General features: G+C 35.8%; 3 protein-coding genes across 3 annotated transcripts; 1 reads left to right on the forward strand and 2 right to left on the reverse strand.

Annotated features, from left to right (window-relative positions):
• Window positions 1-370: 370 nt before the first annotated feature.
• LOC144449449 (putative phospholipase B-like 2) lies at window positions 371-12,048 on the reverse strand. The gene is made up of 11 exons (XM_078139983.1): window positions 11,830-12,048; window positions 10,492-10,735; window positions 10,206-10,300; window positions 9,677-9,894; window positions 9,225-9,316; window positions 6,064-6,224; window positions 4,767-4,859; window positions 4,072-4,143; window positions 3,570-3,722; window positions 2,787-2,946; window positions 371-2,118 (listed from the first exon to the last, which is right to left on the reverse strand). The coding sequence occupies exons 1-11, from the start codon at window positions 12,018-12,020 to the stop codon at window positions 1,942-1,944; spliced, it is 1,656 nt and encodes a 551-aa protein (XP_077996109.1). The 5' UTR covers window positions 12,021-12,048; the 3' UTR covers window positions 371-1,941.
• On the reverse strand, window positions 4,869-6,034 carry LOC144449450 (uncharacterized). The gene is made up of 2 exons (XM_078139984.1): window positions 5,338-6,034; window positions 4,869-5,302 (listed from the first exon to the last, which is right to left on the reverse strand). Exons 1-2 carry the CDS (start codon window positions 5,778-5,780, stop codon window positions 5,248-5,250), a joined length of 498 nt encoding a protein of 165 aa, XP_077996110.1. The 5' UTR covers window positions 5,781-6,034; the 3' UTR covers window positions 4,869-5,247.
• Window positions 12,049-12,290: 242 nt separating the features above from the next.
• Window positions 12,291-18,206, forward strand: LOC144449019 (uncharacterized). Its single transcript, XM_078139420.1, has one exon. It carries the CDS (start codon window positions 12,894-12,896, stop codon window positions 13,938-13,940), a length of 1,047 nt encoding a protein of 348 aa, XP_077995546.1. The 5' UTR covers window positions 12,291-12,893; the 3' UTR covers window positions 13,941-18,206.
• Window positions 18,207-19,404: the final 1,198 nt, after the last annotated feature.

Below are 19,404 nucleotides of genomic sequence, written 5' to 3' on the forward strand. Positions count from 1 at the left end.
AACCTTGTCAATTGAAAGTATATTACTTTGGAATGGTAATTTGGAAACGAATGCAATGTTTCCCTCTAGGGCCACACAATGGATCAACATGTTGCATTCATTTTCATTTTACCATTCCAAAGTAACTATATTGTACTGTCCTATAACCTTGTCATCTGAAAATGGTGTGATTTGTTTGACTAACCTAGGGGGTGCTATTAGTAGCTTTAGCATATCTAGAATTACAAAGTGTACATCCTGTAAATGTTCTGTTGTGTCATAGCACCAACAATGTAATGTAGTGTGTGTGTTTTGATAGTGTCATTATATTCAGACATACAACAGGAGCATCATAAAATGTACATACAATCAATTGATGGCAATAAAGGTATTTGAAATGAAATCTGGTTTATTGAATTCTTTGTACAAATGAAAGTACAAAACAAGGTAGTCTGTAAGGTATATGCCATGACAGGGCACCCTCACACACTGGTCAACCCCTAGTCTGTAAGGTATATGCTATGAAAGGGCACCCTCACACACATCGGTCAACCCCTAGTCTGTAAGGTATATGCTATGACAGGGCACCCTCACACACATCGGTCAACCCCTCCCACGGCCGGCAAGGGCGGAACAACATGACTTATCTTACAGTCTAAACACAAGGAAGAATAAATAAAACTGCTAAATGGATAAAAGTGCTAAGAAATGCTTACATATTTTGTTTTGTTTTTAACTGCAGCATGTATAGGTTTAAGTTGAAACATAACATATAAAAATATGAAACACATACTGAATGAAATAAATAGAAAAAAAAATGGACATTTCAACTACATGGTCTTGTTGACATTTCACAGAAAATAATTATACACAGTTCACAAGAGAGGCAAGAAAAGTTGACCAACTCAAATGATCTATGAAATGCAACAGGCAGTAAATATCAGACACTACTTGTACAATGACACAAGAGTACATAATGTAAATGCAATCTACCCATGTAATAATCATATCCTAAATAATTGGTACTTTTCACAGCAGTATCCTCTATGTACCATACTACAACATTAAATTTATTATTCTAATTTATTCATACAATTTTGGATAAGTTACAATGTCAACAAATACATATCATAGACAACTAGGGCCATCAGTTGTTTATGGGATACAAGTACATTTGTAAGAATTTCATCCAAAATTATTGTAAATAGCATATCTATGTTTCAAATATACAATTAACCAGAGAAGAAACCTAGTAAAATGACGGGGCAACTTGAGTAGATTTTACCTCATTCCTAAAAACTACTGCAAAAGTATTGGAGAACTATGTGGCAAAAATTAAGAAAACTGCATAAAGTCAAATTGACAGTAATCTCTAGAATTACTCAGTGGACATGATTCAACTGAACACAGCTGTTATATGAAATTAACACTAGACATGGTATAAAAATGTACATACATATCAATTATTTGTAGCCCTGAGTAAAAACAGTAGATGCAAACTTTGTCAATCTTATGATTTTTTTAAACGTTTAAAAGTAAATGAATGAACAATCTATCACCCCCCCCCCCTCCAGTACTTGACAAATCTTTAAAGGTTTTAAAAGCTCTACAAAAATATTTAAACAATTTAGAATGTTGCTGATCATCTGTCATCTAATTTACAACCACTAAACCAATCAAGTTTGATTGATCTTAGTCATCATTGTTCCAATTTACAACCACTAAACCAACCAAGTTTGACTGATCTTAGTCATCATTGTTCCAATTTACAACCACTAAACCAACCAAGTTTGACTGATCTTAGTCATCATTGTTCCAATTTACAACCACTAAACCAACCAAGTTTGACTGATCTTAGTCATCATTGTTCCAATTTACAACCACTAAACCAACCAAGTTTGACTGATCTTAGTCATCATTGTTCCAATTTACAACCACTAAACCAACCAAGTTTGATTGATCTTAGTCATTGTTGTTCCAATTTACAACCACTGGACTGAAGTCAAATTTATCAGGATGTCCTAGATGTGGTAGATCCTTGTAATCTGATTTACTCCATTGAAATACAGGTTGCTGGTCATGTGTAGGTCCACATACTGCAATCATTGACAAGTCTTTAGACATCTTGTAGTTTGTAACCTGAATAAAAAGCAAGTTGATAAATAGTAAAGCTTTCCGCAAAATTTGAACACTTACAGTTTTCAATATACTACATACTTAGTTTGGATTACAGATTTAAGTTTGATTGGCTATTGTATTGAAGGCCCAAGCAAACAATTCTTAAACTATCATCGCATGTGAACATCAATACTTATAAGCAATTATCAATATTGTTGGAAATTAAATTTATGCTAAGCTTGAGTCAGTTTTAGGATTCTGAGTGAGAACTTTTCAACAAATCCAATCAACATAATTTTGACCAATCACCAAGCCAACTCTTTCCTTGGTAACCAATCATAAATAGGTCAATATCAAGTTCATATCAATATTTATGGAATGTTGGTATCCCTAGACTATAGAAGCTGATGAATATGTGTCATTTGTAAGAGTTTGTTAATAACCCATAAACAGTATACATACATGTAGTTGCTTTTAATCATACACAGTTGTGCAGGTATAATTCTTTCCAGAACTTCTTCTTCAACAATTTTCCCACAAATATCATCATTTTTACTACCTATATCTTTGGTAAAATGACAGTGTACATACCTTCATATCTGTACTAGCTATATCTTTGGTAAAATGACAGTGTACATACCTTCATATCTGTACTAGCTATATCTTTGGTAAAATGACAGTGTACATACCTTCATATCTGTACCTCCATGGCTTCTATGTCCCTGTGCAGCTATTTGGTAAGTACCATTAGCAGGATTTAAATCACATCTTGCTGATATAGCATTCTCTCCACTGTACGGAGGAGTACAATTACATTTACCATACTCATCATGCTGGAAATCATTGTACCTACAAATAAACATTTAACACAATCTTAAGTTCATTTGACCAAGTTAGAAAGTCTTAAACTATACATTTTGTGTGTTACCGCATTGTGTTTACCTTTATTTCCAACTCTCATAACCCCCCAAAAAATAAAAGCAACTACTGAAAAGATCACCCAAAAGATCAGTTTGGTGAAATAAATGCCTTACTGAAAGCAAGATATCAACCAGTGAATGGGTACACCATTGGATGCAAAGTTTGCAGTAACTTTATGATTGCAGTGGATTTTCTGATACACTGTGTAGCATAATGAGTAAATACAGAATACATTTGAAGAGAGTCAAACTGACTATCTGATCATCATATCAAAGGCAACTGAAATCTTAACTTTAATACAACAAATGAATATTGAAAAACACTAAATTTAATAATCAAGCCCCCCCCCCCCCCCACACACACACACAACTGTCAAGGAAAACAAATGCCAATGGAAGTACTGACTACTTCACATACTAGTTTACTGTTACAAAACATTACATTAGCATTTGAGAAGATAATATCAAGTCATCACTATTTTCTTGTTTATAACATAAACAGTGAGGTTAGAGCACCAGAATATATGAATTACATTATTACTATATTTGTACCTCATCAGTTTAATCATACTGTCCATGTCCTTGACTTTACGGTGATCACGTTTAAATATCATAGCCCTGGCTGTTTTATCATAGGAAAACCAGTCGCCATACTCCTTCACCATAGCTGGCAGTCCACTGGTGTTGAAGATTTCCTTGAAATATCTGCAAATGTGTACAAATATTCAATTATGCACATTTTGTATTTTAACAATCTTGTGGATTGACATACGAGTGTCGGTAGGTTGTATGACAAATGTATGTCAACACTTCAAACACACAGACACAGACACACACATGCACACACAGACACAGACACAGACACACACATGCACACAGACACACACAGACACACACACACACACACACACACACACACACACACACACACACACACACACACACACACACACACACACTTCACTAATAATAACTGAGATTCCAATTGATATTGCATCTTTTGCATAATTTCATAAGGTATCAATGTAGTTCCTTATCACATAAATCTACTTACGGAACATTGTAGCTTGGCCAATAAGTCTGCTGTCTTAAAAGCTCTGTTTTATCTTCTACTACTATCAGCCCACTAGTTACATAAATAAAAGAAAGAAGATTCATAAACATCGTGGTCATATATACAATCATTTCTCAACTACTAGCAAATAACATATCTCCTCTAAATTATCATCCAAAGTTTGTCATGAAGTTCAATTGTAACTATGACTACCACATACAATGATTAACCATATTTGACATGGGATAATTGTAACTATGACTACCACATACAATGATTAACTATATTTGACATGGGATAATTGTAACTATGACTCCCCCATACAATGATTAACTATATTTGACATGGGATAATTGTAACTATGACTACCACATACAATGATCATGTAACTATATTTGACATGGGATAATTGTAACTATGACTACCACATACAATGATTATCTAACCATATTTGCCATGGGATAATTGTAACTATGACTACCACATACAATGATCATGTAACTATATTTGCCATGGGATAATTGTAACTATGACTACCACATACAATGATCATGTAACTATATTTGACATCGGATAATTGTTGTTCTTCCTTTTCACTTTCTGAAACAATGAAATGTTATGACAGCCATGTACAGTGTCATATTTGTTTATCAGTAAGCAATGATATGGGAGAGATTCTAATTTCCAAAACTTACGGTAACTGTTCTAGGATAACCAGTAGTCCACTTTTTGGAGCCTTTTTAGGTTCAAATTTATTATAATCTACCACCATCCACTGGTTATTGTACCTGTCAATTTAAATAAAAATAATATAATTTATCTCTAATTTCTATTCTATCAAATTATCTGAAAGAAATGGCAAACTATTGTGAAATTCTCAGTCTTGACTTTCAGACAAATTTGCATAATCTGCTGAAAACTGTTTTTAACCAATTTCACACAATAGAATTATGAAAGTGTTAGAGAAGAGCCTTGTTCATACATTTCAACTAGATGGTGTAGTAGCAGATAGGGACTAAATTAGTCTTGGTTACCCAACCTCACCACTGATGGCTCACTTCATGGCCGAATGAGAGTTGGGGACATTGCAGAGGTCATCAGACTAGTTTTGGTTATCCAACCTCACCACTGATGGCTCACTTCATGGCCAAGTGGAAGTGTGAGGCATTGCAGAGGTCATTCTCCACATGCTGCCATCTTGTACCAATCCCTGATGTTGTAATGCCCCAGACTCTCTGCTGGGGGTAAAGAGTCTGGGTAACTGACCTCTCTGCTGGGGGTGAAGAGTCTGGGTAACTGACTCTCTGCTGGGGGTGAAGAGTCTGGGTAACTGACCTCTCTGCTGGGGGTGAAGAGTCTGGGTAACTGACCTCTCTGCTGGGGGTGAAGAGTCTGGGTAACTGACTCTCTGCTGGGGTGAAGAGTCTGGGTAACTGACCTCTCTGCTGGGGGTGAAGAGTCTGGGTAACTGACCTCTCTGCTGGGGGTGAAGAGTCTGGGTAACTGACTCTCTGCTGGGGGTGAAGAGTCTGGGTAACTGACCTCTCTGCTGGGGGTGAAGAGTCTGGGTAACTGACCTCTCTGCTGGGGGTGAAGAGTCTGGCTAACTGACCCTCTGCTGGGGGTGAAGAGTCTGGGTAACTGACTCCCTGCTGGGAGCAAAGAGTCTGGGTAACCAAGACGAGGACTGAATATGCTGTAATTGACATGGTTGAGTAGTTTGCAGGAGACCTGTTACTTGTTTGTGTATAAATAATTACTTCTATCACACAATGTCAACTAAGCTTGTCTTCTGTACAACTTTTAGTTTGAATTGTGTGTTTGCATTTTATACACACACTTTCAGTACTTCTGTACAAACAACAGCAGCTTCATATAGTACAGAAGCCAAAATGGGTAAGTAAATATCTGGAATTTCAAATTTCAAATTTTTGACTGAATTTTTCAACAATCTGAAATGAACATAGTAATAGAATGGAAAGTCTTACTTACGTTCCACTGTTATATTTCTTGAAGATATTGGCCCATGTCATTCCATTGTCAGCTAGTCTATTAGCCACAATATTCCGGAGCCATTCCAAGACTTGACCTTCTGCTTTGACATATTTCCAGAGAGCTGGATTACTATTACCAATGGTTGTCTCCAAACTCACCTGAACAAAGTTAGATAAACATTTGTCACTTGATATCAGTGATGAAATATCTGGATTTTACACAAAAGTAATGTGAATTATGCATAATTATTATATCATTATTATGATTACATTTTATTCCCAATATTTTTCTTCATTCACTCAGAGAAAATACAAGTGACCTAAGGAGCCTTGTAACTGTAAGTAGAAACAGGAATAGTAACAAAACCCCTTAGGTCACTTGTATTTTCCAACTGAATTAGAAAAATATTTGAGGATATCATAGCAAAATTTTGAATGTGTTGACTCATATTTGGAGCACCAAAGAGTCAATGACCTAGAAGTACATGACCAGAGTATAAATTCCATGTTTTTAGTTCACACATTCAACTTGGCTTGAGTGAGGTACTGTATTATACACTGTACAAGTTGTATTTCTCCTTTTAATACTAGAATTCAATTTGTCAACTTACAGTTGTACATGAATATGATGAAGTTGTTATATGTCAACTTCCATAAAAATAACTTCAATTTGTTGTGTTTTTGAAACAAGCGACCTATCGGTCAGAATAGCTCCGCTGTTTTTTTTTTAATTTAATTTTTTATTTTGGTGACATGTAGAAGTGGTTCAGGTCTTCAGCTGTTCACTATGCAGTTTTGTTTTAGCGATGCAATAAAGTGGTTAGTGGTTTCATATGATGTCTCACTATAAAACACATTTTACACAGAAGTTGGTAATGTATTGTACTTTTATACCATAGTCACCATTTTATAACAAAAATCTACTGTTATGAAAAATTGCACAAAATCTCAGAAAAAAATGACTGGGAAATGCACACAAGAAAAAGAAAAAAAGAGGATTTTGAGGTTGGCTATAAATAATTCCAGTGTCTTACAGCTGTAACCCTGGAAAATTTTAATGATGAATGAAATAAACTAGGGATCTAAAATAATTTTGAGGCAATTTGAATTTCAATTTTCTAACAAATTTACAAAGTCAACAACATTCAACTTGTACTAGTTGTGGTAGATATATAGGGAAGAAATGTATTAATCGCCATCTTAGTTTCCGTACGGCGACAATCTCAAGTACCCGGAAGAGAGTCATTCTCAGCCATACGTTACAGTGGTAACACTCGTTCATGTTCGGTTACCTTTCACAAAGAAAACACAACGAAATGGTTGAAATGATCTTTTTTTTTAATTTCTTTTCATCACAACAACAAAATCTGTGTGATCAAAAGTGTTGTAAACTAAACCAGAAAGAATTATCGGACTGGCTAAACTTCCCGATGAAAGGTCCTACTAGTACTACTTCCAAGTAAGCCTCGATAGTACTATAGTACGTGAGAAAATCGTCTCAAACTAGCGATACAACTTTCAAAATATAACTTGACATGTCTTCATTTGTTAGAGTTATACAATTCAAGACGGGTTTTCACTCGAAAACAACAATTCTGTGAATAATGACACTCTGAACGCAGCGATTTCTCGGACGATGTTACCACTGTAACGTATGGCTGACAACGACTTGCTTCCGGGTTAGTCCCTCGTGCATACGGGTGGATTGTCGGCGATTAATACATACATCGTCTGATATTTTAATTCACAGTGTTTCTTGTGACCGGCGCCTGTCAACAGACTCTGCCATTTTTTTCATCATTCCATTGTATTTAAACCTTGTACTTGACATTTCGCAATATTTATAATTCTCAACAAAATACCTCAACATGCCTCACTTCGCTCGTACTCAAAGCAGCCCCGCGCGGTATGATCATTTACACTGATGACATGATGAGAGAGAACCTTTTCGGATTTACATGTAAAACGGGGAAAGATACGCAAAACATAATGCAAAGTCTGAAGCCAAATTAAAGTTGTAATTATTTTAATTATTTTTACTTGCCAAATATTTGCATTTTGGAAAGGCAAGACACGTTCATGTCGTTTAACTTTACATGTGAACTGTCGGCCATAATTTCAACCGCATGCCTGGCATGCCCTTCCTTTACGCAAGTTGTCTGAATTCTGGTTCACTGTCATTCCAAATTGCACGACAATATAGAATTAACCACAAGTTACATGTTATCTGAAAACATCACACTTTTATAGTGGGTCTGAAGTGTGATTTTAGTGAGTACCAAGAACGTCCTGTGTTGGTACTCAAGATACTTGCTGTGGAAAATCGCTCGGTCAAATGAGGTCACCTTCAGCTTCTGGTCGAATCAGGATAGAGTATGCAAATGAGGATGTTGCGGATTGGCTGATTATGTAGAAGGGTGCAGAATTGGATTTGAAGTTTACAACCCTGTTTCGAACAAACGCTTGTCATTTGGGCGCCCAATGCGTAGAATTATGACTATAGCACATATTACATTGCTTGTTTGACGTCAATAGTGTCTTTTGAAAAGTGGCAGTTTACTTAAAGTCTCGTCGACTGATTTCCAATATGGCGTCGGTCATTATGTTCATTAACATATTCATTTTTTTTTCAAATTACAAAAAAAAAATCATAAAAAATAAAAATGAGGATGTGCTGACTTGAAATTAACAAATCTGAGTAAGCTACCCCCTGCGCATCAACACGCCAGATATCAAAGCAATCTAATAAAAGGTTTTCAAGGAGTTGATGAAAATGACATTTTATGAAAAAAAATCATAAAAAATTGAAAATGGCACAGATCAACTTGGCATGAACAAATCTGAATAGCCTCCCCCCAGGGAACATGCACACCAAATATCGAAGAATTCCGACTGTCACTTTCAGAGTAGATAGTAAAGATATAAAAGTTTGACGGACACCTATGATTCACTCTACTCTCTATACCTCAATACCCACCTATACCTAAAGCTACGCTTTCAGCTTTCGCTGACAGCGGAGCTAAAAAGCTTTAAACTGACACAAAAAACATGAGTAAAGAAACCAAATATCTTATTGAACACTGCTATATTAATTTCTCATGAAAACATGGCAGGGATCTTTTTTGATCTTACAATCTCTTAGATAACAACGTGACTTACCAGTCCAGACTCTATCACATAGAAGTCATCAGCAGAAAACACTCTTCCTGGCGAGGAGGAAAAGGAAATGTGCCTCCCAGGAATAAATCCAGCTACAAAACAAAAGAAAATTATCTTATTTAAAGGAATAGCATATAGAATGTTTAAACAACAGTTATCTCTGAGTTGAGAAAATCATAAACTTCTGATGAGGTTTGATCATTTTCAAGTCAGTGTGTTTTGTTAAGACAACCTTGTCCATTCGACATACACTGAACTACTTCTGAATGGACATGTAGCAGGATGTAATAAATGTTAGTGAGTGAGTGAGTGAGTGACTGAGTGAGCGAGTTAGAGTGAGAATGAGAGATGACAGCGAGAGAGAGAGAGTGAGAGAGAGAGATATGGTGGGATACAGTGCAGAGATAGTGAGCGAGAGTGTGTGTGTGTGTGTGTATGTGTGTTTGACTTACATTTGGCATCACTTTGGTGGTAGGCAAGATTATACTTCTTTAAAATCCTCAACATTGATTGGTAGGAGCTCCAGGTGTCATGTGACACATAGAGGTCTGTGTTACCTGGTAACAGCTTGATAAGAGCTGAACAGGAACCTGACCCGAGAGGGCGATGTATTTCACCAGATGTCAGTGCTGATTGCAGATCTTCGAGGTCACCATCTATTTGTAATAATCTTGATATAAAATAAGTAACACAGGTTCAATGTCTATTACATTCACTTTTTTGTAATCGAATACTAGTGAGTCCAATATACAGAACTTGGTTAATTTACTGTTTTTATCACAAATTGTTTTTTCCTCTCTATAATCAGTTACATGATTTAATACAATGTGCAATCTATAGAAGTGGCAAATGGTATGTAACCTTGTTAGACCCTCTTTCACACCATATATAATGTATATTGCAATGATAGACAATCAGGCTAGTAACTGTAAATCTGAGACATTTTGATCTGTACATGTATAGTGTATAGTGTATACATACAGAAAATCAAAGGGATCAATATCTATCCTTGGATATCTAGTATCATTGTTGAAACCATCTTGCATTCCAATTAGTTGCACCAGAGTAAGATTCACCTACAAAGGCAAAGAATTGTCACTTTTATTATTTGGAAACAGAAATTCAAAAGAAGAACAATATAAACAATTAATTCCATACAATTTATTTTTATATTACAAAAATATACTAATAATTGTGAGCTATGTCACTTCTAGAAACATACTGGATGCATGCTGAAAAAAAAGTTGATTTACAAATTTGACTGTACCTGATGCCAGTATGCATCTGTTGGATTCTGTTCAATTTGCTTAGTCATCCAGTTCAGATTGGTTTCAAGAAATGTACGTAACTTTGTACAGTACTCTGACGGTTGCTGACAAAATCCATAAATTGTATTTATCCAATGATTATAGATGAGTTGTGAGGTAAGGTGACCTTCCACTATACCAGCTGCATAGGCTTGAATTACATCATCATACTTAGAATTGGTACTTACAGTAAAATGTGACCATCTACAATGGAGAAGGAACACATGAAACAACATTTCACATTTGTAAGTAATAAACATTGCACAGGTTGAACAGTGGACTGCCTCCGTTTGACATTACAAATCCTGTTCATGTTAGTGGGTGACCCTTCTAACACTGTCGACGGTCAAATACATGTTAGTAGTGGCTGACCCCTCTAACACTGTCCAAGGTCAAATACAAGTTAGTGGGTGACCCCTCTAACACTGTCCAAGGTCAAATACAAGTTAGTGTTTGACCCTAAGGCCTTCTAACACTGTCCAAGGTCAAATACATGTTAGTGGCTGACCCCTCTAACACTGTCCAAGGTCAAATACAAGTTAGTGGGTGACCCTTCTAACACTGTCCAAAGTCAAATACCTGTATTTCAAGTAATAAATATAAACTAAAAATAAACGTTGGAGAGAGACTGAGACTAAACCAATCCCTAACCTAATCCTAACTGTGTTTATTGTTATGACTGTATACGTACTAATTGTAGAGATGGTACTCTGTTGGACAGCTGTACATTCAATGTCATCATCATAGAATTTCCATGAACAGAATTAAAGATTTCAATTTTTCAATTTTTTATGATTATTACAGAGAATAAATACAGTCAGTCAACCATACATTTAACATAAATATTTAATACCAATAATGAATATTAACTTTCCCTTGAACCACTTAACCAACTAGCACAACTTGTTTACCAATCTATGGCAGAATGGTCATGTGACAACATATATAATAATTTTCATTTTATTTTACCATAAAAGTAATTGTTCGGCCGACCTTGACCTCTGTTCATGTAAAAATGAGAGACTACAATGGTTTTGTTAATCAACAATTCATCCTACATGTATATGTGAAAGAAAGAAAAATCATCTATATTCCAGAATTGACATTGGACTAAATTTAAAAGAAAACGGGAACTACGGATATAAAAACCTGTAGATTCCATTATTGGTATTGAATTATCCTATTTATATGTGATGACATCATTTCTGATCAAATAACCTTTCGATGCTCTAAGCTTTCTACGGCAGTTCCATTGTCTGACAGTGGAGAAAAAGAAGTGCAACCATGTACCAGCTTACCCTGAATTTTCGATGTCATCAGTGAAATTGGCCCGAGCTACGGCGTTTTTGTCATAAACATCATCAACAATGGTGAACTGGTTGGTCTTTTCATCAAGTCGGACACTGGCTAATCTTGCGAGGGGAGGTGGAGGGGCGTAACATAGAGAAAACAGAGAGAGGAGCAACACAACAACACTCAGCTGATCCATGTTCAATGTTTGTTGTGCATGTACAGGAAGTTAGTCACGAGACTGTCATGCGCTGAAGGTCAAGGGTCAAAGGGTAAATGAAAGTTTGTTAAATATTCTTTTTTCATCAGTAATACATCTTACATATTGATATGATCGATATTTCATAGAAACTGACGAATTTTATTTAAAGCGATAACAGAAAAAATATCCGTGTAATGCTTTGACGTCACGTGACTGTAGGTTAAAGGTTAGTGAGTGAGCTGTTTTTCGTTCTTCGTCCGCCAACAACAGAGTGAAAGCAAGCAACCAAAGTCCTGGTAGTTTACATGGAAATTTCACTTCCGTTGCACCCTTGACATCAAAAGTGTTTGTGACAGGTTAAGATATCGTTACGTATACACCGTCTTTGTGACATGAATGTAGATTGAGCTGCCACGTCGTGTGCGAATTTTGTTGTCCACAACAAGAGTCGCCGGCCAGGTCGACCGTCCGTTCCAAGACTGGAAAAATTGCCGGAAGTAGAGCTGGAGTCCTGTAGATAAGTGGTAGGAATATTTGGTTCTGGAGAGTAAATTTGATCAAACTTAGCCTCTCGAAAGTCGACAACATCTGATGTATTCGTGACGATGGTGTAAGAAAAACCAGGCATGTGTTGAGATACTGATCTTTGGACATGATATAAATGAAGTAATGTCCCAAAGTCCATATAAAAGACGACTTATTGAAGACAGTCAGGCAACACTGATGGGTGGTGACTATCACCCACGTTGTCGTGGTTACCAATTAAATTGAGAAAATACAAACCGGTGTACCAAAAAGAGTACAGACTGCATATAGCAACTTCACAAATTGTTGTCAAGCCATCACAAACATTGATATACTACCATCATTATGAGATTGAATGAGAAAAACGTTTCATATTTTGCCTCTTGTAACTCGCCAGTCGACAAGCAAGGATGGCTTAGCAAAAGAGGAGAGCTCAACAAAAGTTTCCAGAAACGTTGGTTTGTGTTGAAGGGGAATTTGTTGTATTACTTTGACAAGAGAGGTGACAAGGAGCCCATTGGTGTTATCATATTAGAAGGTGCAACAGTTGAGTTGGCCGATGATGAGTCATTCACATTTCATATCGCATTCCAAGGATACAGCACTCGTACATACATCCTACAAGCAGACAATCCTACTGACATGAGTGACTGGATGAAAGCCATCACCATTGCCAACTATGACTATATGAAATCTATGGTGGAAGAATTACAGAAACAGTTTGATGAAATAACGCAATATGATTCTGAGGCTAACTTTGGAACAGGTGATGAAGAATTGTTGGGTGCAATTGGAGCTAAACCTGGAATGAGGAGAACATTAGCTACATCTGCTCCAGCTGCAACTGTTGCTTTCAACCCAGCAAATGAACAAAACATTGCAAGAATGCCGAGAACAACCTTTTATGTAGAAAATCAATATGAACTGTCAAAAACACAATGTCTCCCTCGAGCATCAACTCGTCGTAACTACCCAGGGATGAACGATGACTACAAATCACAACCAAGTAAAGAAGGAAGTGCTGGGGGTGAAGGGTCAGAGGTCACTGAACCACCACCACCACTACCTCCAAGATCAAGACCAATACACTCTATGATCTTTGAGACAAGTTTACCAAGCCTAAGTAAAAATGGGGCCATACCTAAAAGCGGATCTTTACCAAAGGTATTGAGTCAATCCACTGGGAAATCTGTGTTTCATGATCAAGAGGTCTACATTAGATCTTTCACTGAAATGCATGAAGAATTTGGAGTGTTAATTGTGAAGAAAGTCAATGAGTATAAACAGAAGAGAGAACGGAAGCGAATGAAGAAACCCATGCCACCAACTCCAGACCATAGTAGAAGTGGTACTTCCGAGCCACAAGTAGACTTTTTGATTGACATTTCGTGATTTTGAAATTACACGAAAATACACTGTGATTGTACAGGTTTTAGTAATTTCAGTATTAATTGTATTTTCCTTATCTCCCAATACAGCTTCCTTCAATCTTTGTAAAATTACCAAACTGCTCAAGTGCATTCACTCAAGAATTGAAATCTGTAATGATTGCATTCCACTTTTCATCATTCTTAAAATTTTATGTGATACAATGTACAGTTCTCAATTGAGTTTATTCTAATGACCAAATGTGCCAATTGCAGGAAACAGTCTTATATAGACATGTTCCGAAGGAGAAACTTGAAACTTTTAAAAAGCATCACATAAGGTGTTTAGTAGATATGTAAAACTAGTAACCCCACAAGGAGACCTATGAAAGGAGTACAACAGTCACTTTGGGACTCTATTTTATGACATAGATCTCCTATGAAGGAGGAAAGAATCACTAGGAACTTTTTTTTTATGAAGTAGACCCCTATGAAGGAGGAAAGAAACAACAGGAACTCTATTTTATGAAGTAGACCCCTACATGTATGAAGGAGGATAGAATCACCAGGAACGCTATTTTATGAAGTACACTAGACCCCATATTAAAGGAGTAAACAGTCACACTAGGAACTCTGTTTTATGAAGCAGTCCTATGTCAGTCATAAACAATCACATTGGGGATCTATTCATGAAGCAGCCCTATAACTTTGTAAACAATTACATAAGAGGGTATGTTTTCTGAAGCTGTAAACAATCACACTAGGGGGTCTATTTTGTTAAGCTGATTTATGTAAGCAGTAAACAATCACACTAGGGGGTCTATTTTGTGAAGCTGATTTATGTAAGCAGAAAACAATCACACTAGGGGGTCTATTTTGTTAAGCTGATTTATGAAAGCAGTAAACAATCACACTAGGGGGTCTATTTTGTTAAGCTGATTTATGTAAGCAGTAAACAATCACAATCTTGAATCTGTTAACAAACCTATGAAAAGTAGTAAACACTCAATAATCACAACAACTCAGAACTGATCACATTAAGCTGGAAGTCTGTTTTATAAAGTATGTGTAGACCTATGAAAGTAGTAAACAACCACACACTAGGGGAGTCTATTTTATGAAGCAACCCTATCATGCCTATGAAAGTAGTAACAACCACAAATTAGGGGAGTCTATTTTATGAAGCAGCCCTATGAAAGTAGTAAACAACCACACACTAGGGGAGTCTATTTTATGAAGCAGCCCTATGAAAGTAGTAAACAACCACACACTAGGGGAGTCTATTTTATGAAGCAACCCTATGAAAGTAGTAAACAACCACACACTAGGGGAGTCTATTTTATGAAGCAGCCGTATGAAAGTAGTAAACAACCACAAACTAGGGGAGTCTATTTTATGAAGCAGCCCTATGAAAGTAGTAAACAACCACACACTAGGGGAGTCTATTTTATGAAGCAGCCCTATGAAAGTAGTAAACAACCACACACTAGGGGAGTCTATTTTATGAAGCAGCCCTATGAAAGTAGTAAACAACCACACACTAGTGGAGTCTATTTTATGAAGTAGCCCTATGAAAGTAGTAAACAACCACACACTAGGGGAGTCTATTTTATGAAGCAACCCTATGAAAGTAGTAACAACCACACACTAGGGGAGTCTATTTTATGAAGCAGCCGTATGAAAGTAGTAACAACCACACACTAGGGGAGTCTATTTTATGAAGCAGCCGTATGAAAGTAGTAACAACCACAAACTAGGGGAGTCTATTTTACGAAGCAACCCTATGAAAGTAGTAACAACCACACACTAGGGGAGTCTATTTTATGAAGCAGCCCTATGAAAGTAGTAACAACCACACACTAGGGGAGTCTATTTTATGAAGCAGCCCTATGAAAGTAGTAACAACCACATGTAGGGGAGTCTTTTATGAAGCAGCCCTATGAAAGTAGTAAACAACCACACACTAGGGGAGTCTGAAGCAGTAACCAACCACACACTAGGGGAGTCTATTTTATGAAGCAGTAACCAACCACACACTAGGGGAGTATTAAGCAATAACAGTGATCATAAGGAGTCCTATGAAACGAATAAACAGTTGTACACTAAGGAATCTATTTTGTAGATCTGACTTGTTTACATACATGCCATAGCTGAGTATTAATTTACTGTTACATTAGATATGCATCTCATTACCATAACTTACCTCACAATTATTACAATGTAAAAACAATTATTAATAATTATTAATATTAGTAAATTAGAAGTTTGCTAATTTGAACAGCAACTTGCATTGAGTGGGGTTTATTTTCACTAAGTCCAAAAAACATGATTTCCTATATATTGTATATCAGTTTTAATTTCACTATAAGAGGCTCGTCTGTAGTTTCACTGTTTGTAAGAGCCTCTGCTGTAGCTGCCAAATAAAACTACCATTTCTGGCCCCGACTCATTATGTCCAGATATGAAATACGCAAAATTGACAGTTCACCCAACCAGAAGTGAACTTACTGTTTTCACCTTTACATCAATTCTTAGAAAATAAAGGAACCCATGGCCCTGTCCCACCTGCTACATGGAAGGTTAGAATCTAAACTGTCACTGAGTTCATTCCTTCATTAGTTTGGAAGATACAATGTAAGTGGAATTCATCATATAGGTCAATACAACATATTACAGTCTTCCATGTGATACTTACCTTAAAGCCTTATACATGTATTTACTAATTAAATGACTTGCTGGTAATCTAGTTAACCCTTAACCCTAAAAGTTTGGTTTTGTTTGTTTGACCTTTGACCTTCACCATATTGCCATTGGACTCTGGAGTCTCCATTTTTGTTCTATCTTTTCGAAAGTTGGCAGTATTGGCTCCACACCCCTGCCAGAACTGGCCAGTGGTACACACTCCAGGGTGGGGTCTTTAAATTAAACAAGTCTCCCCAATATGAGGAGTGTTCTGCTCATTGTACAGTAATGTTCTTTGTAGAGGTACATGATAAAAAATATGTGGCTATTGTTCCCTATAATAAAGCAATTTTTGTTGTTGTGGGTCAATTTAATAAACACTGGGTTTCTTATGCATTTCTGCATAGTAAGAGATAGGGAAACATCATATTTTGGTGAATCACGATTACTGTGTATCATGTGTTATGTCAAATTAGCTTGAAGGGTACACTGTTTATGGACCTATCACTCAAATTAGGTGTGGTTTAAATTATTGTTCCATGCTTAGTTTCTCTCACAAAACTTCATGTATTTTTATTACTCAACCTCGATGCACATGTACATTTATACACAAAATTCATATAGTGTTACAATTCATATGTTGTAAATGAGTACATGTATAGCAGACATTTTGGAATTGTAGAGTTTCTAAAAATAAATGACGAGATGTGTTTACTTGTCTAGTGAGGGACATACACGTATGTTACTGGCACTATGCAGACAAAAATAGTCCAAATAATATTCAATATTGGATTTCCTGTTTTAATAAAATTTGTAATTGTTTGATTATATTACAGTTATACATGTAGTTATCTATGAATAGAATACACTATAGACTTGTACTGTTGTATGTTTAACATTTATTCTGGCATGTTGTGTATTTATTTTACTAATTTTACATCATTAGAATCAACTGTGTTTTTTTTGTAGCATATCCAACACAAATGACATGCTACCACTAATTTCCATGAAACTAAATGTAATTTTAAAAGGGAAAACCTGAAAGTTTATGCTCTTTGGTGGCTACTTTTGTTTAAAAGGGGTAGTGTTTAACTTATAGTCTTTGATGGCTATTTGTGTTTCATATTGAAATGCATATTTCAGCTAAGTACTAAAACATGTTGGGTTCTTGTCTATCAATGGATGGAGCTCTAACCAGGAATATGGATATGATTACAACAATGACTTGCACACAAAAAACAAATTTACAAATGCCACAAACCCTGTTTGTGCATATTTAAGTCCTCTATCATACTGTGTTGACTGAGATGTGCTCACAAATAACTTTTAGTGTACATTTTATAAGTGAAATTTTGTGGCACCTATGTTGCAGATTGCTGTAATGTTATGAAATATATTGTACTATGGCAATAATTATTCAATTCATCTTTTGTAGATACCATATTGAATTTCATAGAAGGGCAACTGTAGGTGTTTGCATGTATATAACTCCTGATAGCTGTTGCAATAGTGTTTGACATTGATACAAGATACATGTACAAGAAAACTTTATTATCTCACGTAGAGAAATTACGGTGACATGGATCCATACATTAAACACTTATTAAAATAAAGATACAATAAATACAAAATAAAATGTACACACTGTTTATGTCTTTAAAATGAAATATGATCTTTGACCTCTGTAGGTCAGATAAAATGATAAAACAAAGCAATGCAAAGCAGATATCTTCTTGTTAGCATGGACTACCATATGGATAAACATTTTTAAAAACTGTAAAGTTGTGCTACAACGCCATTGGCGGTATTTTTACAAGGTTCAGATGTGCCATGGCCATAATGAATCCATACACAGCTAGAGTACATATGTGATAGGACCAGTCATGTAGTATATTACTGAACTATAATGAATCCATACACAGCTAGAGTACATATGTGATAGGACCAGTCATGTAGTATATTACTGAACTATAATGAATCCATACACAGCTAGAGTACATATGTGATAGGACCAGTCATGTAGTATATTACTGAACTATAATGAATCGATACACAGCTAGAGTACATATGTGATAAGACCAGTCATGTCCATTTAGGATATCCACAAACCACAAAAACAAGAGAAGGTGATAATGATTTTATTTCAGAAGCAGAAAGCCAGAGTGACAGGGCTCAAAAAACAAAGTTTGGGTACTTTAATCATGACATTGCTATAAGAAATATCGAAATCTGAAAATGAAATCACCATATTGAGCTTGTTGCATTTACTATTAAGAAATTAAACCATAAGCCTTTATTGTAATGTTTAATGAGAAAAGAACTTTATCAAAATTTCTAAATATTATGATCATGAGCAAAATTTGGTACTCATTCTAGAAATCAATTTTGCCAATTGTCATTTTTTTTGACACTACAGGTATCCTGTTCATGTAATTTAGGCAGATGAGGTCAACTATTGATGTATTTAAGATTAACTAACAATGCATGGATATACTGTAAACCTGGATACTTTAATTTTACAGTCTTCAGCTAGTTTTCAGCCAAAGACTAATTTTCACTAATTACCAGACTGGTACATTGTGTTCATGTACAAGAAGGCTTTTTAGTCACTACTTATTTTCATTAATTACCAGACTGGTACATTGTATTCATGTAAAAGAAGGCATTTTAGTCACTACTTATTTTTACGATTTTGTTTTCTAGCGAAATAAGTGAAAATTAGTCTTTAGTGAAAATTTCCAAATTTACAGTATAAACAACACCATTTATATTTTGCTAATAATGTTTTCATATACATATTATTACTT

Source organism: Glandiceps talaboti, chromosome 18 (genome assembly GCF_964340395.1).
Source record: "Glandiceps talaboti chromosome 18, keGlaTala1.1, whole genome shotgun sequence".
NCBI classification, from domain to species: domain Eukaryota; kingdom Metazoa; phylum Hemichordata; class Enteropneusta; family Spengelidae; genus Glandiceps; species Glandiceps talaboti.